Below are 23,069 nucleotides of genomic sequence, written 5' to 3'. Positions count from 1 at the left end.
ACAATAACAAGAGGAAAGAATGTTTTTTATCCTCAGTTTTAATCTCACAAGTTTTGCTAATAGGGAAGAAGGCAGCAATTGAAAAGAGTGCCAACTTGGTGTTATAGGACCTTGATTCAAACTTTTTCCAACTTTGTAACCTTGGGCAAGTCACATAAGTTTTCTGGGCCTCAGTTTCCTATTCTGTAAAAAGAAAGTATTGAATTAAATGACCTCAAAGGTCATATTTCTAATCTTAAGACTCTTACTTGCCAGATTTTGCCATTAACTATCTCCATAGCATCTCTCACTGCCATTCCTTTCTCACTATACATACAGCTGCCACCTAATTCAGGTTCTCATCACCTCTCTCCTGAACTATTATAGTGACCTCTTAATCAGTTTACCTACTTCAAATCTGCCAGCTCATTGAATTCTCCCTTTAACCTCTAGGACAGGGCTCCCCAAACTTTTTACACAGGGGGCCAGTTCACTGTCCCTCAGACTGTTGGACTATAACAGACTGGAGACTATAACAAAAAAACTATGAACAAATCTGTATACTGCTGTCTGGGATAAAGGAGGCTGCAGCACTGGCTGTGATGTCACACCTTGCACAGGCCCATCACCACCACCACTATACTGTGCAGCAGTATACACAGTGCAGAATTCCCTCCCATAGATCACCGCTTGCCATGCTGACGTCTTCCATTGTGCAGCCACATAATCCTTTGCGCGGTGCCTTGTTCTCATTCAGTTACTCTCAGAACAAGACGCCACGCAAAGGATTATATCACCGGAAGTAGTACTGTACGTGAGAGACACCACGGTTTGTGGCACCACCACATATAGTGCTCCTCTCATTGACCACCAATGAAAGAGGTGCCTCTTCAGGAAGTGCAGTGGGGGCCAGATAAATGGCCTGGGGAGGTGCAATTTGGGGACCCCTGCTCTAGGACATAATATGAACTTTTGTTGACTTTTAAAGTCCTTCCATGCTTGAAATGCATTCCCTCTATATTACCGGATAGAAACCTGTCTCCACAGATATACATGCATGCATTTAAATCACACGAATATCTATTGCCTTTTCCCAAGGAATATAGATTCCTTCAGAGCACAGTGTTTTGGTGCCTAGCACAAGTTTTTGGTACATAATTGACAATAAATGTTTGATTGTTTTATCAAATATCTTTAAGCTTTAAAATATTTTTAATAAAATAATAATACTTTTTTAAAGGATGAAAAAGTATCCTAAGGTAATGTTATATACACACATTTAAAATTTTATTCTTAAAATATATTCATTATTAAAAGACTTTTAATAGAATGTTTAGATTACTGGCATCAGGTTTTAAAATTATATACAAAACAATCACTTCATTTCCCAGAGTCTTTAGACTAGTCCTTAAAACATTTCTGAGTTTAGGTAAGTTTTATCACAAAAAAAGCCTGAGTATTTTCATTTGGGTGATGGAGTGGAATCCTCTATAGTCAATTCATAATTATCTCTGGTGATGGGAGTGTGAAAGACCCTGGATAATTGAAATCTATAAATAATTTAAAATCCCATTTTTACAAATAGCTTCAACCTCCTTTTTCACTAACCCTGTCATTAGTAATGCTAATAAGAAGCAAATCTGACTCCTTGTCCTATCTTTTCTCATTTTTTTTATCCACTCTAGTATAAGTGCAAAATAGTCAATGGCATTTATTGAATACCTTGTGTATACAATACAATTCAACAAACATTTATTCAGTGCCCAAAGTATTAGACATTAAAGGATGCTAATATAAATAAAAACTGATTCCTAACTCAGAGGAGCTGAATGATATTATAGGGGACCAAAATCTTATCAATGAATGAGTTTTCTGTGGAAGATCTGCACCTTCTTTACAGCTTACAGTCTTAGAGAGCTGCTTGGACTCTAAAAGGTTATATGTCAGAAACCATTCAATGACTTTAAACAGATGAGTGACATGATCACGTTTCTGCAGAAGGAACCTCACTCCAACTTCTTGCAGCAAATGTGTGTCAGAAAAAGGACTCAAATCCAAGTCTTCCTGACTCTGAGACCAACTCAGTGTGTACCACTCCACATCACCTCTGCTGGGAGAAATAATGCATGATAAACAAATAACTATTATATTGAATGGAACATAAGTATATAAAAGAGCCACAAGCCAAGTGTTGTGAGACTTGAGGATCAGAAGATAATTTGACTGAAATGATCAGAAAAGAGAATTAATAAGCATTTGAAATTAAAGAATGAATAGAATTTAACAACTTGAGGAGAGTCCATTTTAAGCACAGAAAACAGTAAGAATAAAGACACAGAGATAGAAAAGTAAAAGACCCTTTCAGCAGGTGGTAAATAGCTCATTTTGGCTGGAACATAATTATGTATCAGGTAAAGTTGAACAGGTCAGGGCAGCTGGGGAGCTGAGTGGATGGAGAGCCAGACCTAGAGACAAGAGGTGCTAGGTTCAAATCTGACCTCAGACATTTCCTAGCTGTGTGATCTTGGACTTAACCCCATTAAGTTAAGTCACTTAACCATTGCCTAGCCCTTACCACTCTTCTGCCTTGGAACCAATACATAGTATTGATCCTAAGATGGAAGGCAAGGGTTTTAAAAGTAAATAAATAAAGTTGAAATGAATAAAGTAGATCAGAGGCAAATTATAGAGGAGTTTTAGTACCTGGCTATGTACTTTCAACTTAATTTAATAGTGAATAACAATTGAATGATTATTAAGGAGATAAAGGGACATGATGAAATCTGGGTATAAGGAAGATTAATCTAGCAGCTAGGTGAAAGATAAGATTAGTCAGAGATGATAGTAGGGAGGGAGGTGATGCAGCTATTGCAGTAGTCTCAGTGACCAGTAATAGAATTATTCTGCTACAGTAATGAGGCCCTGAACTGGTATTGTGGCAATAGAAATGGAAAGGAGTGGGTAGATGAGAAAGAAATTGCCACTCATTAAAAGCCCATATCAGCCTACTTGCTATGAATGACAAGTGTATAATCTATAATAAGGAGTAGGATTACTGAACAGTTAAGAAATATAAACTGTTTGGTGAAAGACAATCTGGTTTCAGTAGGGCAAAAACATACTATATGTATTTGCTTATTATAGTTCTTTGAAAGGAGAGTATTAGAGAACCAGGAAACGTAACCTGTTTAAATTTACCAAAAGTTTTTTCCCCAATTCTACCCCAACTTTTAAAAAATTGAATTATCTTCATTTTGGGAAGGGTATTATATATTTAATTGAGAACTGACTTAGAGATAAGGAACCTAGTATTTTTTTTAGGGGGGTAAGTATACACAGTGAGATTCCTAGGAATCAGTATGAGACTAGAACTTGGCTAACAGATGTATAAACTGCATGGACAACTGCACAGAGTGAAGTCTCAGGTTTTTATAATTTACATTGTCATGATAAAATTAGATAAATTTTACATAGACCCTTAAAGGCTGGAAAAGGAAGTGAGGAGTAGAGTGAGATAGAACAAGGGGAAAGCATTTTCATTGTGGGCTAAATTTCCACTAAGTTTGTTTAGTGGAAAATAATCCAAATCACTATATTTCTAGATTAATTAATTCCAAATGTAATAATTATAACCCAGAAAAGAAGCTTGAGAGTCAGTACAGACTCTTCCCTGAAGACAGTCTAACACATCAGTGTGACAAAAGAAAGGTCAACCTTTCTTGTCCACATCAATACTTTGCTACTCTCCTAGACTTTGTCTTCTCCAGAAACTCATTCCACAACATGAAATCAACTCAGAAACTCACATATTGCTCAGATTCTTGCAACTAGTGTATATTTTTCAGAGATAGAGCTTGAACCCAGAGAGAAATACATAAATATTAAACTAAATGGAGCATCAGTTCATAAATGAGGTACAAGCAAAGTGTTGTAACAATTGAGAATCAGAAGATAATTTAACTAGAGCAGCGGTTCTCAACCTCTCAATTTGTAGCAATGAGAATACATAATGCATATCAGGTATTTACATTCTGAATCATAACTGTAGCAAAATTACAGTTTTGAAGTAACCACCAAAATAATTTTTTGGTTTGGGGTCACTGCAATATGAGGAACTGTATTGCGGGGTCACGGCATTAGAAAGGTTGAGAACCACTGAACTAGAGCATCCCACTCTAGTCCTAAGATCCCTCTATCCATCCCTCTGGTTAGAAAGGGTGGAAGATGGGCAACTGGGACCTCCTCCCTGATCCTCCTCCATGGAAGGATGGCATCAAAGGGGTTTTTATCATTTCACACCTAGCTACTTTCTTGGACTCCATCATCTCCAGAAACTCACCCCTCCTCTCCCTTCCTACCACCACTCTCCCATCCCCATCCCCTTTTCAATCTCCTTTTGCTGTACAGTCTGTGGTCAGATTGTGAGCTTCTTGAGGGCAAGGTCTATCTTATACCTTTCTTTGTAAATGTTTATTGACTGACTCTAGTGTGCCGTATATTATATTCAATAATAAATTTAGTAAACATTTATTAAGTACCTACTAACTGCCAGGTACCATGCTAAGCCCTGGAGATACAAATCAGAAAAAGAAAGACAATCCCTGTCCCCTAGGAGCTTATAATCTAATGGGGGAAATCATACACAAATGGAAAATTAACAGCTTAGTGCAAAAACAGCAGCAAGCATGATCCTTGTCTGGTGCAGAATGAAGGGATGTTTAGGATGAAATACGCTGCTCTGATTGCAGTAGACTGAAAAGATAATGATTCCAGGATATTAGCATAAGGAATCATTCCTTAAAGCCAGAATGAGACTAGGTTTAAGGTAAATAAGTAAAAGGAAATAATATATCACCCAGGGTCTTCCAGACATGAGGATTTCCCTACTCCAGGAAGTAATAGATTGAAGTTTTAATTTTAGTTTTAGACTGTGATTTCATTGTTATGCAGAATTTACAGTAAGGAAAAACTACAGTTTACAATAAGGAAATTCCCTCTACCTGTGCATATCAGAACCTGCTCTGTAACTTTAAAGTCTGAGAGAGTTGCTTAGGACATTGAAAGTATAATACAAGGTCACACAACCATTATGTGTCAGATGCATTTCTGAACCCAGGTATCTATGACTCCAAGGCCCATTATCTACAACATCATGGCTTCATTTCATAGAATAAAAATAAATAGTTTCCAATAAATTCATAATCATCCCATTTTTGATCTGGACGAAATCATATAATCTAAAGCTTTGCTTGGAATGGAAAGGATAATTATAGCATGAGAGAAAAACAGTAGAGGTACTGTGATACTTTGTTTTTCAGTCTTGCAATAATGTCGGACTCTTTATGACTCCACATGAGGTTTTCTTGGCAAAGATACCGGGATTGTTTCCCATTTCCTTCTCCAGTGGATTAAGACATACTACAAAGAAGGATACATTTTCAAAAGAGGAAGAAAGTGTGCAAACTATATACTAATGAACTTGACTTTTTTCTTGGAAAAAATCTAGAACATAGTATTGAGTTTATAGTTTGTAAAAGAGAAAAGGTGATTTGACAGAAGTGTAAAACTAATAGATAAGAGTAATGATGTGACTTAATCAGAATGACTCAAGACTAGGTAGAATGCCAGACTCAAAGAGTAGTTTATTCATGGCTAATATCTTTGTGGTAGGAGATCTCCAATGGAATACTACAAGGGTCAGTATTTGGCTCTATCAGTGTCTAGATGATATACTCATCAAATATGCAGATAATATGAAGTTGATAGGGAAAGCTAACAGAGTAGATAATCGAATCTGGCTACAAAAGGATTGTAACAGGCAAGATTATTGGGTTAAATCTAAATAAGATGAAATTCAGTAGGGACAGATTTTCATTTGGGTAAACAAAAATAACCAATTTCATAAATATAACATGGGGGAGGTCTAAATATACAGCAGTTGTCCTGAAAAAGATCTGGGAGCTTTGATAGATTCCAAGCTCAAATGTAAATCTGAAGTTTGTTAACATAAGCAAAAGAACTGATATCTTCTTAGAATACATTAACTTCTAAGAATAAGGAGATGATGATCCTGTTATGTATTTATATGCCTTATCAGACTTCATCTGGAGTATTGTATTAAATTCTGGCAATCTTGGTTTAAAAATAATATTGATAATCTGGAGAGTTAAAGAGAAGAAGCAGAATGATGAAGGGTCTTGAGTCAAGCTATGACATAAAAAAATTGGTTGAAAGATCTGAGCATATTTAGCTCACAAGAGAAAAGAAAACTAAGGGGACAGGTGATAGCGGTCTTCAAATAGTTGAAGGATATAATGTAAAGGAGGTATTGGACTTTTTCTGTTTGACTCCAGAGATCAAAAACCATGAGAAATATGTAGAAGTTCTGAAGTGGCGAATTTAATTTAAGTTCAATATTAGAAAATTCCCTAATAACTCCAGCTATGCAAAAGTAGAATGAGATATCCAAAGGGACTGTGGGAGATCTTCAAACAGAAGCCCAACAGTCACTTATTGGGTAGTATAGATTCTTTCAATGTATGAGTCAGACCAGATGGTTGTTGACATACCTCCAACTCAAAGACTCTTGTGATGCTCTAATTTATAGAAAAGTAAGATGTGACCACATAGAACTGAGGTCTAATGACTCTCTACCATTTCCCTTTCCATTACAGATCTATATCTCTATGGGGTATATGGGATGTTATGGGAGGACTAGCACCTCTGGTGTAAGGGCTTACTTAGCCCTTTTCAGGGCTGCTCATCCGCCTTTGGTATCTACATGTAACTCAACTTGAACTTGTGCCTCCAAGAAGCTGTAGCATGCACAGTGGCTACACCACATTAAAACCATCTCAGCAGATGTACTAAACCACAGGTTATGGATAACTGACAGGCCTCAAATCCATTGGTGAGTTATGGGAATGTCTACCCCACGTATGTGAAGACTCCCACAGCCAAATGGATGGATGAAAATCATTTTTCAGTGGCCATGAAGGAGGCTAACGCAGGTGCTATGGAGACCTTAGAGCTTGGTCAGACATTGAAAATGCCATCACCAATCATCCTGACTTTTGCTTTGTCACTGGATTTTGATGACTCTGATTTTGTGCAACTCTGCCTCACTTAAATCCAATTCATGAGCTACTCAAGACATCGCACATGATGTCATTGGTCCTCTTCAACAAAAGGGATGAGCAACAACAGATCCATAATGGCTATTAAGAGAAAACAGGATAAGATTGATGTCAAGAACCATCTTGCCTTGGAATAGGATAATATGCTCTTTTGCAAATGTCAGATCAAGAACACTGATTTGAAGAGATTATTAGTCTCACCCTGAATAGCCATATTAATGTTATTATCCATTGTGGGATAGCAAGAGCCAAAACTTCTATATAATCAGATTTTTAAGTAAGCAGTACTTTTTTTTTTCTTTAACCAAAGGCTGCCTTACTACTATATATGTAAAAGACTCAAGGTGTAGGTAAAACTTTAAGGATGAGGAAGAGCTGGAAAGACTATGGTAAAATCATCCTAAATGGTATAAAATATAGGGCAAGAGCCCATCATGACCAGTAAGGTCCTTTTTTATCTCTAGGATCACTTAAGTTTTCCACTCTGGGCATTTGGAATGAAGGCCTAAGAGTCACAGAGAGCAGTCAGGTCAGATTGAATCCATATATTTAGATGACTTGCCACCTAGAGATGAGAGATTCAGAAAGTAGAAAAATGGGACACCTAAGAATAAGAGACTCCTCTGATCCTCTTTGCCACCCATTTTTTCATGCTGAACCATCTGCATTCCTTCTTTATTCTTTTTATTGGAGGGGGGGGGGCACTTCCCTTCCTTTCCCCCTGACTAAGTTTCTTATCCTGATAGCATTATAAAAAATAAGGGTTTTCTATGTGCAATTGTCTTCTGTGACTAAAGCCCCCTGAAGCAATCAGATTATAAAGTCCCTGGTTTCATGAACATCTCCTTGATATTCCTTGTATTTAAAATTACATATTATTGAGAATTTTTGTTTTTATTCCATAATCATTTCTCAGTAGCCCTTACCCCTAACTTATATCCCTTCTTTAAAACAAAGAAAAATAGTTAAGCAAAACCAGTTGACACAATGTTTTTGGTTTTTTTTGGAAGCTTCTAAAGCATGCTGCACCTATAGTCTACCAACTCTCTACCAAGAAGAGAGAAACATATTTCATCAACTACCCATTACATCTGACATTTAAGGTCCCTTGTTATTTGGCTTTGTTTGTGTGTTTGGTTTTTAGTTACATTGCTACATAGTTGTGTATATTGTTCTCATAGTTCTGCATCCTTCACTCTGCCTCAGTTCTTACAAATTTACTTCTCATCTATTCTGATAATATCATCTACTCTCCCCTCTCTTTAGGTTATTACTTTGGGACTGTGATGAGCGAAGCTACAGCTACTACATTGAAGTTTCCACCAATCAGCAACAGTGGACCATGGTAGCAGACAAAACCAAACAACCCTGCAAGTAAGTTATATTCTTATAGGAATTCATCTAAAAGAAAAATCTAGTCTGTTCTGTGGAGTTAGGCCATTCCAATTAGTTAATATTATTATAATTAACAAACTGAAAAAGATGACCCAACTAGTTTGTCCTTCCATGGCTAAATATTTGCTTGATTTTTAATAAATCTGTTTTCTTATTTAGAGAAATTTCCCATGATGCTATTCATTCTTATGGACCTTGCTGCTCTGTCATATTGATTTCTAGGGGAGCTAGGGTTTTCACTGCCTTTAATTGTTTGCATCATCATTGTGCTTATTTAGAGCTTGTATCACCTTTCAAACCACAGAGATACCCTGTAACTTAAGATGTCCCCAAGGAGATACCAACAGGCCTATCGAAAACTACAGAAGCTAAATAGAAACATTCGATACCTATGACATCAGGGCTCTTCTTGCTGATTAAAGTTGAACATCCCATTGTAGACAAAGGGGGTTGGAATGATTTTTGTAGACTGAATGGCCAAGGATCTGATGCTTTAGAAAACTTTCCACCCTTTTTGCTGAACTGGCATGGTTCTCTGAGAGGCTTTGTCTCCCAGTTTATGAAATTAGACTTTGGAAGATACTAAGTTCAGAATATTGTAAAGATGGAAATTAATGATTGGATAATAATTTTATGAAATTATGTGATCACTAATATTTATTATATCTCAAGTCAGAAATTTATTTACAAAATGGAGAGGAAAAAATAAAGTAGAGAAATGTGAAGAGGTTAGAGAGGTTATCTATCCTATCAACCTAAATGTTTACTCCGAGTCTGCTTAATCCAGGCAGAGATTAATTAACTTTCAACCAAGAAGTCTGGTGGTGAGTAACCACACAGCCTCCTCCAAAATGGAAGCTAGTCTCTTAGGAAACTAGGAAAGGAGCAAGCCTTTCACTCACCCAACAAAGTAGTCTAGGAGTCAGAATCTAAGTTGAAGCCAAGCTCCAAGCCCAAGATCCAAGCGACAATCTCCAGCAAAGCTCCCTGGAAGACTCTCCCCATCAGAAGACTATCCCTTCAGACTATCTTCTCAAAGACAATCTGCCCTGAGGGAGTTGGGGGCTTGCTTTTATGGTGACTTTTTGTCCCCTCTCCTCTTCACAGGGGCCAATCAGTTTCCCAATTGTCTAACACTGCCAAAGGGGCAATGTCTGTAGGATCAACTTCTGACCTTCTGAAGGTTAAGTTCCCAGCAAAAGGGTTCACAGTTTCCTGGCTGATTGTGTTTCTGAGGGTGCGAATTCATTAAGTGGTTTGCAAGCTCCTCCACTAGTTCAAGCTTGTGTTGATTCAGTCAAAAGGTTGACAAAGGGGAATTGATCCTGTCTTCAGTTTAGTGAGGTAATAAGTAGGGACACTTTAAGCTAGTGTTAACTCAGAATAGACAGTAAAGAATTCTCTTTCACAATATGTTTATTCATAAAAACAACCCCAAAAAGCTCAGGAGTCATAAGTATATGTATATGTGAGTATATGCACACCCAGATGTACCTGCAGTGATTTGGACAACTTTTGTTACTGAATTACATAAACATCAATAAACAGCATTGGGAAAGTGGCTGTGTAGGCCTTATAAGTTCTTAACATGGGTTCTGGAAACATTATTTTAAAACCCTTGCCATCTATCTTTCTATCAATTCTAAAACAGAAGAGGGGCAATTGGGGTTAAATGACTTGCCCAGAGTCACATAGCTAGGAAGTATCTGAGCTAGATTTGAACCCAAGTCATCCTGACTCCAAGTGTGGGTACATGTTGGGTTTAAAAAAATATTTTGATAATTATATTTCAATATAACTAGTTTCCTTTGTAATCCTCTGTATTTTATTTTGTACATTTAAAAACATAATTCTAAGAAGGGGTCCATAAGCTTTACCAGGCTGCCAAAGGGGTCCATGCCTCAAAAAAAGTGAAGAATCCCTGCCCTGAGGAGACAACTCAACTTAAACATTCAGAAGGAAATTTCTCTTTTGTGTTACTGAAAGTTTAATTTTATTGAAAGTATAGGTTTTGATTTGTGGACTTCCCATTTGGTAAGCACCTGATCACTTTCATTTCAGGGGATTTGGGGACACTTCATAAAAAATATACCTAAACTAGGCCTTGCCAAAGTAAAGAATTGGGATAGCTTCATTAAGATTATATATGAGACATTACCAGGGGTGGAAGTTGCAGAGACTAGAAGAAGATGGCTGGATTCCAATTGTTTGAGATACTGGAGTAGCAAAAGTACAAGAAAATAGCCTAAGTCTGGGTAATAGCAAGCTGAGCAGTTTGAATCAAAGCATTTCCCATAGACAAAAGCTTAAAATTCCACCAGCAATTAATTTTATTATTTCACCAGTTATATTTCTTATTTTATAAAGTACTATTATAGCTCCACTCTTATAGCATAGGAACATCTGCTTTCTGTTCCCTCTCCAGTTTCCCCATCTGTGCAGTCTGTTCCCAGGCATCTACTAGATTGAAAACTCTTCAAGGGCAGGAATCTCCCTCCTGCAGGGCTCTGCACATTATTTAAGTTCAGTAAGAACATGTACACTGATTACTGACTAAGAGCATATAATGTTTTTGCAGTTGATTTAAATAATTTTGTTTTTGTTTCTTGATTTGGAAATCAGCTCATTTATCAGATTGCCTGACAGTAGCTCTGCATTAAGTCATCTTCATCTTTTTTTTCCTTCATTTTTTTCTTCCCTTAGCTGGTAGCTTTGAACAATTTATATGCTTTTAACTTTTTGTTCTTTACCTCTTAGATGCTACAGCAATAAGTGTTTTACAAATAAATAAATAAATAATGCATTAGAAGAACAAGAGTAGTAATAGAAAAATAACTGACTCTTAATGCACTAAAAATCAATAGAACTAGAGCATATCATTTTGTGATTACAAGCATAACCTGAATTCATCATGCTTCCCATTTTCTAGTTACTTCCTGAGAAATGTGGTAGAAGATATGAAGATGATAACAGAAGAGTTTTTATAGTTTAACTAAGACACCCTAGAGCAGACCTCAAGAGATAGTCTGATTAGCTTTGAAAATTGTAGGCTATCCTTTATTAAAAATAAAGTAAATAAGTTGTGGTTTCAATGTCATTTTATAGGTTCAAAAGATCATCCAGTCCATCTCTGCCTCTCCCAAGAGCAGCAACTAGCCCCAGTCTAGCCAAAAGATTTTCTTCTCAATTTTCCCCAGATTCTTCATGGGTAAACTTATAAAGTCTCAAACTAAATATAGTACTCCACTGAAAGTTCTAATTGATGTCCAGGTGATGGGGAAAATTCAGCTTACAGTATGCCAATACTCCATAACAGCCCCATATACTGAATATTTAATTTTTGGTCCCCTGTGACACTCTGTCTCAACCTTTAGTCTGTTTTTGTTGTTGATATGTCTCTAGCCAATTTTTCCTTACAATAAGTAGTTTCTGTGCTTCTTGGTTATATCAATTTGTATAATTTTTTTACCATTTCTTTGGCACGTTGTGGTCACATTAAATTTTGCCTTCCCATGATTTTAATGATCTTGTGTTTCTAAGACTTGAACACTATACAAGGTTTTTGGTGACCAGAAATAAAAAGAACCTAAAATTCAGTCTTATTTAATTTTTTTAATTATGGGATCTGTGTCTATTGGCTAGGACCATTGCATATTTTACATTGTTTTTAGACTTCTTCATATTTTCCTCTAAACCAAACATGATTTCTATCTACTAAGTTCAGCATCCAAACTGCTCTGGTTAAAAATTTCTTCTCTAGCTCTCAATTTTGTGGTTGATTTTTTAAATATATATGTATGTATATATATAGAGAGAGATACATATATGTATATATATTGTTGCTGAATTAAAGACAACTTAACTTTAAAATAAACTCAAGGGGACAGCTAGGTAGCTCAGTGGATTAAGAGCCAGGCCTAGAGGAGGTCCTGGGTTCAAATGTGACCTGACACTTCCTAGCAGTGTGACCCTTGGCAAGTCACTTAACTTGTATTCCCTAGCCCTTACTACTCTTCTGCCTTAGAACCAATGTACAGTATTGATTCTAAGACAGAAGGTAAGGGTTTTTTTAGAAATTAAATAAAATAAAAGATGATTTTTGAAAAGATATTTGTCCTTGCCATTTTTTGAGGGATACATACAGGCAGAGTAGCATTATTTACATGCCATCTGCAATAAACTAAAAAAATTAAAGTGTTAAATTGATCCAGCAGCTTATTGATATCCTTAAGCCACCTCTCCCATACACTGTGCTCACATACACATACACACATGCCAGCCAGCCAACCAGCCAGCCAGCATTAATGATAAAAGCACCAGGTTATTTCATAAGCGCTCAAATGTTTTCCATGTATCCATTATCTTCAGACTCCTAAAAGCCAAATAATAGTGGTATTATTTCCCCTTTGCTGTTGCCACAAACCTCTTCATTTTTTTTTAGTTTTAGTTCATATCAGGCTTATAGCCCTGCCTGATATAATGGATCATACTTCTCTTTTTCTTTGTGCTCCATATGCTCCCTAGTCTTATTTCTTATCACATCCTCATTTTAGAAAAATTCCCCTCACATACATGTTATGATTACTAGCAAGAAAAGGCATAGCTAGTTTATGTGCCATTTGGAAAACACTTCAAAGAGGATGGCTTGAAAATGACCATATTCTGAAACTATCCCACATGGCTGAGATCTTTTGTCCAAAATGTCATTCAGTTTGTCCTGGGTGGACCTGATATTCCTCTCTGGAATCTAGGTCTCTGCACTATCTTTCTTTGGGATCCTAAAACAAGGAGTCAGTTTTCATGTTTTAAGTGCTTGTAAGGGCTGAGGACAGCAGGATAAATTAAAGATAGAGAGTTACAGCCTCAGTAAACTCCTTCAAAGCACAGCAATATTGAAAAAGGAACATTTAAACCCAAATAATTTATTTCGCCTGCAATTTTCTGCATCCTCTTTCTTTGCCATTCTCAGCAACAAGGTTAAGAAAAGCCTTGTTCTTCCAGACTCCATTTCTTAGACTATTTGATCCTCAGAAAAACCAAAGTCTTCAGTTTGTAACATGAGGTCATTACTGAGAATGTGATGGGAGGATGGGAGGAGGATCAAGTGAAAAGGAGAAGCAGCCTAGTGACTCTACAGGAGAGATTTTTTTTTTAATTGAAAAATTTTACTTCATTAATTAATTTAGAGTATTTTTCCATGGTTACATGATTCATGTTCTTTCACTCCCCCTCTCCATCCCCCCCCAGCAGCTGACAAGCAATTCCACTGGTTTTACATGTGTCATTGATCAAGACCTATTTTACAGGAAAGATTTTAATGAAAAAAACATTTTTAACATTGACACTTTACCTAGGTGCCCAGAATTCCTTTTCAGTGATATTTTAATCTTCAGAGTAAGATTGTGGTGTTACAGTGCCAAATGCTGTACTGAAAATCATTTTCTATTCAGAAACCACAATAAAAGGCAGTGCAAGCTCTCCCTAGACTACCTCTGCATGCAAAAGGAAGAACAGGGAGTTAAGGCATGGGGTATAGTTATTTATGAGATTTGAAGAGAGTGTTTGCTTGCTCACTGTCATCTGGAAATGGGAGCCAATTAATGGATTCTGGTTGTGTAATTGTCACTTTTAAAATGCTGGATGGAGGTTCTGTTCTTCTCTTCAGATTTAATTCTGTTTTTCTCTATACAATATGACAGTAATGAAAAAAACAGTCATGTTCTGTTCTTTTATTAAAAGGGGAGAAATGGGCAAACATTTGTGATGTTTGCCAGATTTTTAGGAGTTGAAGAATAAAGAACCATGTTCTCGTTAGAAGAATCTGCTGACAACAAACCCTAAAATTCAGGAGAAAAATATAAAGCATAGGTCCAGCAATAGTCAGGTTCCCAAGTTAATGATAAAATAACCCTTGACCAAAACTACTGAGTCTGCCTTTTGAGAGCCAAAACTGTTTCTGAACCCAATTTATAAGCATTTTCTTATTCCTTATCACATCATACCACTTTGCCATTGTTAACTTGGCTCAAGTTTGAAGTGGCTGGATATATAGTTTACTTAAAATATGGTCTTCCTGAAGCTCATTTTTTCTCTAGTTACACCTGAAAGTTCAGAATGGAGATTTCTTTTGTTGTATGCTTAAAGATTTGAGCTTATTAAAAACATAAGCTTTCTTTCTTTGGCAGGAGTAGAGCAGCGAGAAGTCTATGAAAAGGAGTCCAGTGTTTCATATATTCTCAAATTTCTTCAATATATTAATCAGTTTTGTATCAATCAGCATTATTAAAACAATATGAAGTATAGTTAAGTCCAGAAAGGCTCTCTGAAAAAAATATCACCTGCCAGACAGAAGGTTTTCAGAAGCAGAGATCTAAGCTTTCTTCACAAAACTTGCCACCAAACTTGAGGTCAAAAAGTCTACCTCCAGATAGAAAACTGACAAACAATTGTTACAATGAGTAACAATTGAAGCACATTTTTTCCTTTTTCTCTTTTCTTTTTGGCAATACAACTAATATGGAAATGTTTTGCATTACCCCAAACATCTAATCGGTATTGTTATTCTTGCCTTCTTAATGAGTAGGGGAGGGGAGAGAGGAAGGGAAAGAATTTGGAACTGAAAATTAAAATTTTAAATTTAAAAAAGAAGTCATATATGAGATGCATGTGAGAAAGAATATAGTCCTACAATGGAGGGACAAGGTTTAATAAGCAGCAATGATTAACCTATCTATTGTGTATCCTTGAATATGAGTCATCCCATATATTGTCATAGATTACTATTGCTGCTTCTGCAAAATCCATAAGATGTTATGTCATCCAGCCTATTATTTGTGCCGTAATTCAATCAAAAATGTAACATTAAAAGTGTTAATGAATAATTAACTTGAAGGGAACTAGATTGCTCAGGTTAGGCCTAGAACTGGAAGTTACTGGGTTCAACTCTAGCCTCAAGCACTTCCTAGCTATGTGACCCTGGCCAAGTCACTTAACCCTCATTGTCTAGTCTCTACCACTCTTCTGCTTTGGAACCAGTACATACTATTGAACCTAAGATGGAAAGTAAAAGTTTAAATAAATAAATAGTTGGCTTTAGATTCTCTAGTCTTATTATCCAGTTTGTGGAGTTTCCGTACTTCTTTTTCCTAACCACCATTTAAAAGAAATCATTATTATATTCATTAGTCCATTTACCTGAGCCAAAAAGGGAAGGGGATAAAATTCAGATCCTTCAGTTTTTCCCTTCCAGCAACTCCAATAGAAACAAAGAAGTTTATCAGGAATTTGAAATTATTGACCCAAATGAGGATCATCTATGGATTTTAAATTTTCATGATCTCTCCAGCACCTGTCAACATGAGTAATATGAAGTAATATATGTAATATATTTTTCCCCGAGTTCCAACCAAAGATTCTTAAAAACATATTTTTCCCAAAATTGACATTTTCTTTTCATGACTGTTTGAAACAAAGTGTAAGCAGATTTCACCACGGTGTTGTAAATTATGTACTGAGCATCAGTAATAAACATTTCCTGCTAGGTTTTATAGTATAGTTTTAAAGTGGTGATCTTCTGGAATTGTATACATTTACCAGCTGCTTTTGAGAAAGTAAGTAGCTGGACATTTCCAGCTAACACACCTTTCACCTATTTGCCTAGATTCATATAACAGTATAGTCTCATAAATAGCTCCCTTAATATATATGTACACAAAAGAATTGTCAAACATTGAATGATTGTCTACAGAGGTTTGGAATCCTTCGTGTGGAAAGGACATGAAATAGATGGATGATTTTTTAGTTCACCTATCTTCCGTCCATTTCAGGAGATGGTGATTTTTTTTCTCTAGTAAAAGAGATTTGGGCTTCACTTTCCACAGAAGCAAAAGAAAGGGGTAGTAGGGAGATTAGTTGGTTTCTAAGATTATTTTCTCTTCTAACATTGTTAGATTCCTAGATTTTTAATATCCCTTATTTTCCATCTTGGGGTCTGTGGCCTAGGCAAAGAAAAAGGTGATGCTTCTAATCTATTCTTTTTGGGGGTTGAATTGTCATTACTTGTATATATTGGTAATCTCCATATTCTTAGATGATTTGTAATATTGGGTGGCCAAATGTAGTAATTAAAAATTTGGTTTGACAAAAATAATAATGGTTAAAAAAATTGTTGTGGTCACTATTTATAAAAGTTAAATTTAAACTGAGTCAGTAGACCATTCGTAGCTTTATTTACAGCAAAGTAGAGATATTAAAATGGGAAATAGGAAGGAGATAGAAAAATATCACGTAGCTAAAAATATCCTAAGTCCTAATCCTAGAACCTCCAAATTGAGAATGTGAATCCAAATCCAAATGTGACCCAAAGTCCAGATCAGGAAGCCAAAATCTGAAGAACCAGAGATGCTGAAAAACTGCCAAGAGCCATCAGTGCACAGGAAGCCAAAACCTCCAAGAATCTCACCAAAGCTCGAGCTCTCTAGGCTGAAGAGCCCAAGAATGCACCAAATATAAAGAGATCCAAGAGTAAAGACTATCTCTCTCAGATTCCCACTTATATGTAGTTTTCTCCACCCATCAAGTTACATCTCAGGAATCAATGGCCTTTTTAATTTGCCAAGCACTGCCCCCAGGGCAGGGTTAAGGCCTTTTTAGGGAATGAACTTTCTTTGTTGTGACTTACTAAGTGTTAAGTAGGGGTACTTTAAGTTCTTGATTGATTAACTTAAAATAGTCAAAGAGAATAAAAATTTCCTTTCACAATTTACTGAATCCTCCTGGGCATGCTGAGTGTTGGAGTTTAAAAATACATATTCTTTTCTCCAGGGAACATTAGTATCAAGGAGGGAGGAATTCATAGTATATTACTTTTAAGTGTCTGCTATATATCTTGGATATTGTTTCCATAAGAAAATCACAACCAGCCCTGCAGAATTCTAAATTTGTGCAAATACAACATTTTACAGGTATAAACTAACAATCTGGAATTACAAAGTTAAAAGTTCTCCTGGCAACATTATCCCTTGTATCACAACTCTCTAGTTTGAAATACTTTTTAACTGTGTGGCCCCAGATACCATGTGATTACAGATTGATTGCTCCATCAGAGCTGGGGGCCATGTCTTACACGTGCTTTCAAAACTAGCTAGAAAATCACAGGGACTTAAAGAGTGGTCCCTTTAAGTTTTTCAGAAAGAAATGCTACATACTGCACATATATAATCACATAAAATCATTTTGTACTTCTTGTCAGATTTTCATATTTGTTACCTTCATATTTGCATGAATATGGTGTTCTTATATTAATGCTAATTAACTCTGGATTTGTAAAGAGAAAAGGGGATGGCAAGGCACAGACTGTTTTTGAGCCCTTCTGGTCCTGGGGTAGAAAACCACCTGCTATTGTCAGATACAGCTTTCTTCCTTTATTTCATCTTCTCTTTTCCTTTATTAATATTATTACTTGGTTAGAGTATAACATATACAGTCAGTGTCCCCACCCAGAAAGTATGGGTTGTGCCCAGTTGAATAGCTCATTGGCTATGGGAAGCGGGGAGAGAGGAAGGGTGGGAAAAAATATGAATCATGGAACCATGGAAAATATTCTAAACTAAAAAAATAAATAATTTTTTTAAGATAAAGAAATAAAAAAGAAAGTATGAGTTATGAAATATGAGCCTGAACCTGTCCTGAAATTGTTATATTTTCTCCCAGTAGTTCATTAGCAAGATGTATCTACCTAGGCCAGGTTTGAGAAATTGAAATATAATAAATGAAACTTTTTAAGTTTTTACAGAAATACAGAAATGGAAGATAACCACATCTGTCATATAGTTACTTACCCTCAGTCCCTAAATTCTCAATTTTGTATTATTCAGGAGCATATTAAGAATTTGGTTCATTGTCACTGGGGAAAATTCAGACCTGAGTGGCCCATCCTTTTCTTGTGTAAACAAAAAAGAACTAATAAAAAATTTTAGTCTGGTGACTAGTACTTTGACTTGAACCAGAACTCTGCCACCATATTAAAGTTTGTCTTTTTTTAACCATTACCTTCTGTCTTACTATCAATTCTAAGAATGTCAAGGGCTAAGTGACTTGCCCATCGTTACACACAATGAAGAAGTGTCTGAGGTCAGATCTGATTCCAGGTCCTTCCAACTCAAGGCTTAGTGTTCTATCCACTGAGCCAATTAGCTGCCCTCATAATAAAGTTCTTCCTCTCCTCCCCCACCACTTCCCCTACTCCCAGATCAGATTTTTTTGCTTCTACACTTCCCTTCTCCTAATATGTAGCTTTTTCTATGATTATATTGTTCTTATAAGGTTGATAGGTATATCCATCAAATAGGACACATAAGAGTATCTGGATTTGACTGTGGCCTTCCTAAGACAGTTTACAAGCCTATTAAAACATATCTGTCCACTACATAAGCACATGAGTGGATGGTTCCCAAGACTTATCTTTCTCAGTACTAGCCATTGTGCTTTCCAGTTGGAGCCATGAAGAACTTGAATCCAAATTATGTCTTGACAAACCTGAACTTGGGTCACTTTGAGTAAATTAGTTGAGAAAGAAAATGTTAAAATCATCATGGCCTATTCAATAACCAGATGCTCTATATGAGTGGAGTTGGTATTGATGGGTAACTAAATACTGTTCATTCTTCTTCTATATGAAGGAGGGATATCTGAGTGGCCCTTTGAGCTCAGGAGGGTTTCATAGGCATAGTAGCATTTCAGCAAATCTAGTTCTTTTTTCCCCCTTTGTGCTCAGAACAATACCCTCACCCACAGGTGCATTATAGAATTAAATGTGTTTCGTTCTACTCCTGTGGCAATACTCTCTGATGATAAGTGTGATGTTCAGTTTGTAATGAACACTTGGAGTTTCTGTAAACTGTGTAATACTATATGATAAGCAGTAATTTTCCACTTATCCTTGATAATAGGAGTTTGTAGCACAAAATGTTTTTTCAACCAGTATGATGCATTTTCAAAGACTTTTTTTTAAGACAGATTATTAAGTTGTTTCCAAAGTTTGTGTGTTAAAAATATTTAATATCTAATCTTGTCTTAAAAAGTTAAATAAAATGGCTCTGAACTGGCTATTAATAATGAAATGACTATATATTCTTAAGCCCTTTTTAGTTGTCTTCTGGCTGTGCTTTTCCTCTGGGGATTAGGATCTTGAAGCTTAGCCCAGTAACTTGAATGATAAAACTGTCAGGTCTCAAGTAATTGTTTTAAATTTCATACAAGAGATTATATCTTAAGTATAAAGTGAACTTACCTTGTGGGTGACTAGCATGGCTCTTCCTTAGAAGTAAAGATAATACTGCAGTGTTGCAACTTCTTTCCTTTGTCCTGAGTGAATAAAATAAGGTCAGGAATGATTATTCTTATTTTTTTTACTTTAATTTTAAAGCATACTTATTACAGAAATGGATACAAGCTGTTACATGACCATCTTCCTTGTATCCATCAATCTTTTTTTGACCTTCCTATAAGGCTTAGAACCTCATAAATGCAATGTTTTTTATATAATAAATCCAGAGTGTTTTCCTGTTGGACTTCCTTCTCTCCTTTTCAGTGCAAGTTCTGCATTATCTATTCATCCATTCCTGTATTCCTTCCGGCAACCACTTATGACTATCAAGCTTGAGCAAGGCCAGTGTCTACCCACAGTGTTGATTTTGTGATAGCAGAAAAAAGTCCTATAAATCATGATGATAGGAGTCCTGGTACTCTCAGTAACCCCTAGTTATTGTCGTTTATCTATCACAGAGTTGGCCTTTCTTCAGATTTCTTGTTTGGCACTTTAATGCCTGTGACTTTTTAAAACTGGGATGTCAGGGAACAGTAGCAGGCAATGTTCAGAAGTTAGAAGATGGTTGTGCCCTTTCAATGAAAGTTCAGATTTATCCCTCAAAATCATGACTTCATCTTCTACTGTTTATAGAATACTGTTTAAAGATTAAAGGAAGGAAGGAGAAAAGAAAAAGAAAAGACAACATTACTGCCATCAAGGAAATTATAGTTCAGTTGAGGAGGTTTCATATATATTAACAAGGCTTGGAGAGAGGAGCCAGGATAGTGGAGTACAGAGCAACAGAACCAACAAAAGGTCAGTGTGAAACATTATGCTAGCCTAAGACAACTTAGGAGGTTCCCAGGAGAGGTCTGTTAGCACTGAGGTGAATGAAGCCCAGAACACCATAGGAGCACCATTTAGCAGGCTTTGGAGGCATCCATGACAGCAGCAGCAGTAGCTTCAGGAATGTTCAGCCCAGAGACAATGATGATAAGGGGTCAGACAACTGGTGAGAAAGAAATTACAAGGGACCCTTTCCTGCACTGGGCATAACCAGTGCTGTCAGCTTTATTATCCATAAACATTTCTGGGTCACAGTTCCAGAGCCAAAAGGAGTATTTGCAAGTACAAGAAAACAGGGAACTCAGAGAGAGTTCCAAGGCCAAGAAGAGCACTAATACCCAAGGTAATAGGAATTTTCTTGGGTAAAAACCAGAGCACATACCAGAAAAGTAGTGAACACACCTCCCCAAGGATAACTCTATTTTGGAGGCATTTAAAACCCTGCTACCTTCTCCACCCCACTCCTATTCCAGAACTAGCTCTGAAAACAATAGCATGAAAAATCTTGAAACTTAGAACAATGCCTGACCACCTGAGATGAACAGAACTCAATTTTAACATAGATTTAAAGTCAAGAAATAATCGGGGAAAATGAGCAAACAGCCCAAAATTAATTTGACCATAAAAACCTACTCATGGTGATTGGGAAAAAACTAAGACATCAATTTAGAAGAAGAGACAATAATGTAAAAAGAGCTACAAGCAAAGCCTCAAAGAAAAAATGCTAATTGACCCCAACATCAGCAAGAATTCCTAGAAAAGTTAAAGAAACAAGTGAGTAGTATAGGAAAAATTGTGAACCACTTCATTTCTTTGATTTTTAGTCAAATTTAGACATGAAATTTTGGACACACTTTAACTTTGGAAATAATCTGTCTTGCCAAAAAAGAAATGGCCTAATGGTAAAAGATATATAAAATGTTTCTGAAGAAAAGAACTCTTTTAAAAGCAAAAAAGGCCAAATGAAAAAGGAGGTAAAAAAAATTTGCTTAAAAAAAGAGACTTCTTAAAAAGCAGAATTGGCCACATGGAAAAAGAGGTACAAAACCTCATTGTAGAAAATAACTTCTTAAAATTAGAATTGGGCAAGTGGAACCTTGACTAGTGACTCCATAAGACTTCAAGAAACCTTAAAAACAAAGTTTAAAAGAATGACAACGTAGAAGAAAATATGAAATCACTCATTACACATACAACTGACTTGTAAAATAGATTGAAGAGAGGTAATTTAGGAATTATTGGACTATATAAAAGCCATGATCAAAGAACCTAGACATCATCTTTCAAGAAGTTATCATGGGAAATTGCTTCAGTATCTTAGATCTAGATGATAAAATAGGAGTTCAAAGAATCCACTGATCATCTTCTGAAAGAGATCCCAAAATGAAAATTCCATAGGAATATTATAAGCCAAAGTTCAGGGCTCCCAGGTCAAAGGGAAAATATTGTAAGAAGTCAGAAAGAAACAATTTAAATATCATGGAGCCACAGTTAGAATCACATAAGATTTAGTAGCTTCTACCTTAAAGGAACAGAGAACTTAGAATATGATATTCTGGGAGGCAGAGTTGCTAGGATTGCAACCAAGAATATACTCCTAGCAAAACTGAGTATAATCCTTCAGAGAGGAAAAAATGGAAATTTAATGATAAATGGATTTCCAAACATTCCTTATGAAAAGACAAGAGCTAAATAGAAAATCTGAAATTCAGGCAGAAAATTCAAGAGAAGTAAAAAAGTAAACATGAAAGAATAATCATAAAACTCAAAGTTAAACTATTTATATTCCTATATGGAAAGATATGAGGCTATAATAGAGGGAGGGCATGGATGTGATTTCATTGTGTTGAGATGATCCTCCCTTCCCCCCCCCAAAGAGAGAGAGAGAGAGAGAGAGAGAGAGAGAGAGAGAGAGAGAGAGAGAGAGAGAGAGAGAGAGAGATTGACTGAGAGAAGGGGAAAGGAAGAGATAGGATGGAGTAAATTTTCCTCACATAAAAGAGACATACAAGGAAGAACTTTTATTTTGGAGGGCAAAATGGGGTGTGGGGGGCAGACAGTAGTTGAACCTCTCATCAGAATTGGTTCAAAGAGGGAAGAATACACACACACTCATTTGAGTATAGAAATCTCTCTTAGCCAATAGAGAAATAAAAGGAAAAAAGGAATAAGACATATGAAGAGAGATGATAAAAGGAATTGTAGATTAAGGGAGGCAGTGGCGAGGAGTAAAACAGATGTTTGAGGAAGAGAGAATAAACAGAAGAAATTAGGATGGAGGGAAATATATAGTCATCATAACAGTGAATATAAGTGGGATGAGCAATCCATAATAGGGGAGCAGATAACAGCATGGATTAGAAGAATTCAACGATATGCTGTGTATACGAGAGACACAACATTCA

General features: G+C 36.2%; 1 protein-coding gene across 8 annotated transcripts in view; it reads left to right on the top strand.

The window, feature by feature from the left end:
- The window catches only part of BTBD9 (BTB domain containing 9), a 550,633-nt gene that overhangs the window by 433,971 nt on the left and 93,593 nt on the right, over window positions 1-23,069 (top strand). For all 8 annotated transcript variants that reach the window (XM_056818165.1, XM_056818162.1, XM_056818164.1 and 5 more), the window contains one exon: window positions 8,382-8,489. In XM_056818165.1, coding sequence (XP_056674143.1) covers window positions 8,382-8,489 — 108 coding nt within the window. The remainder of the gene's footprint in view (window positions 1-8,381; window positions 8,490-23,069) is intronic.

The sequence above is a fragment of the Monodelphis domestica genome, chromosome 2 (assembly GCF_027887165.1).
Source record: "Monodelphis domestica isolate mMonDom1 chromosome 2, mMonDom1.pri, whole genome shotgun sequence".
Classification (NCBI taxonomy): domain Eukaryota; kingdom Metazoa; phylum Chordata; class Mammalia; order Didelphimorphia; family Didelphidae; genus Monodelphis; species Monodelphis domestica.
The sequence above is the reverse complement of the archived record's forward strand: the minus strand, read 5'-3'. Positions and strand labels throughout refer to the sequence as shown.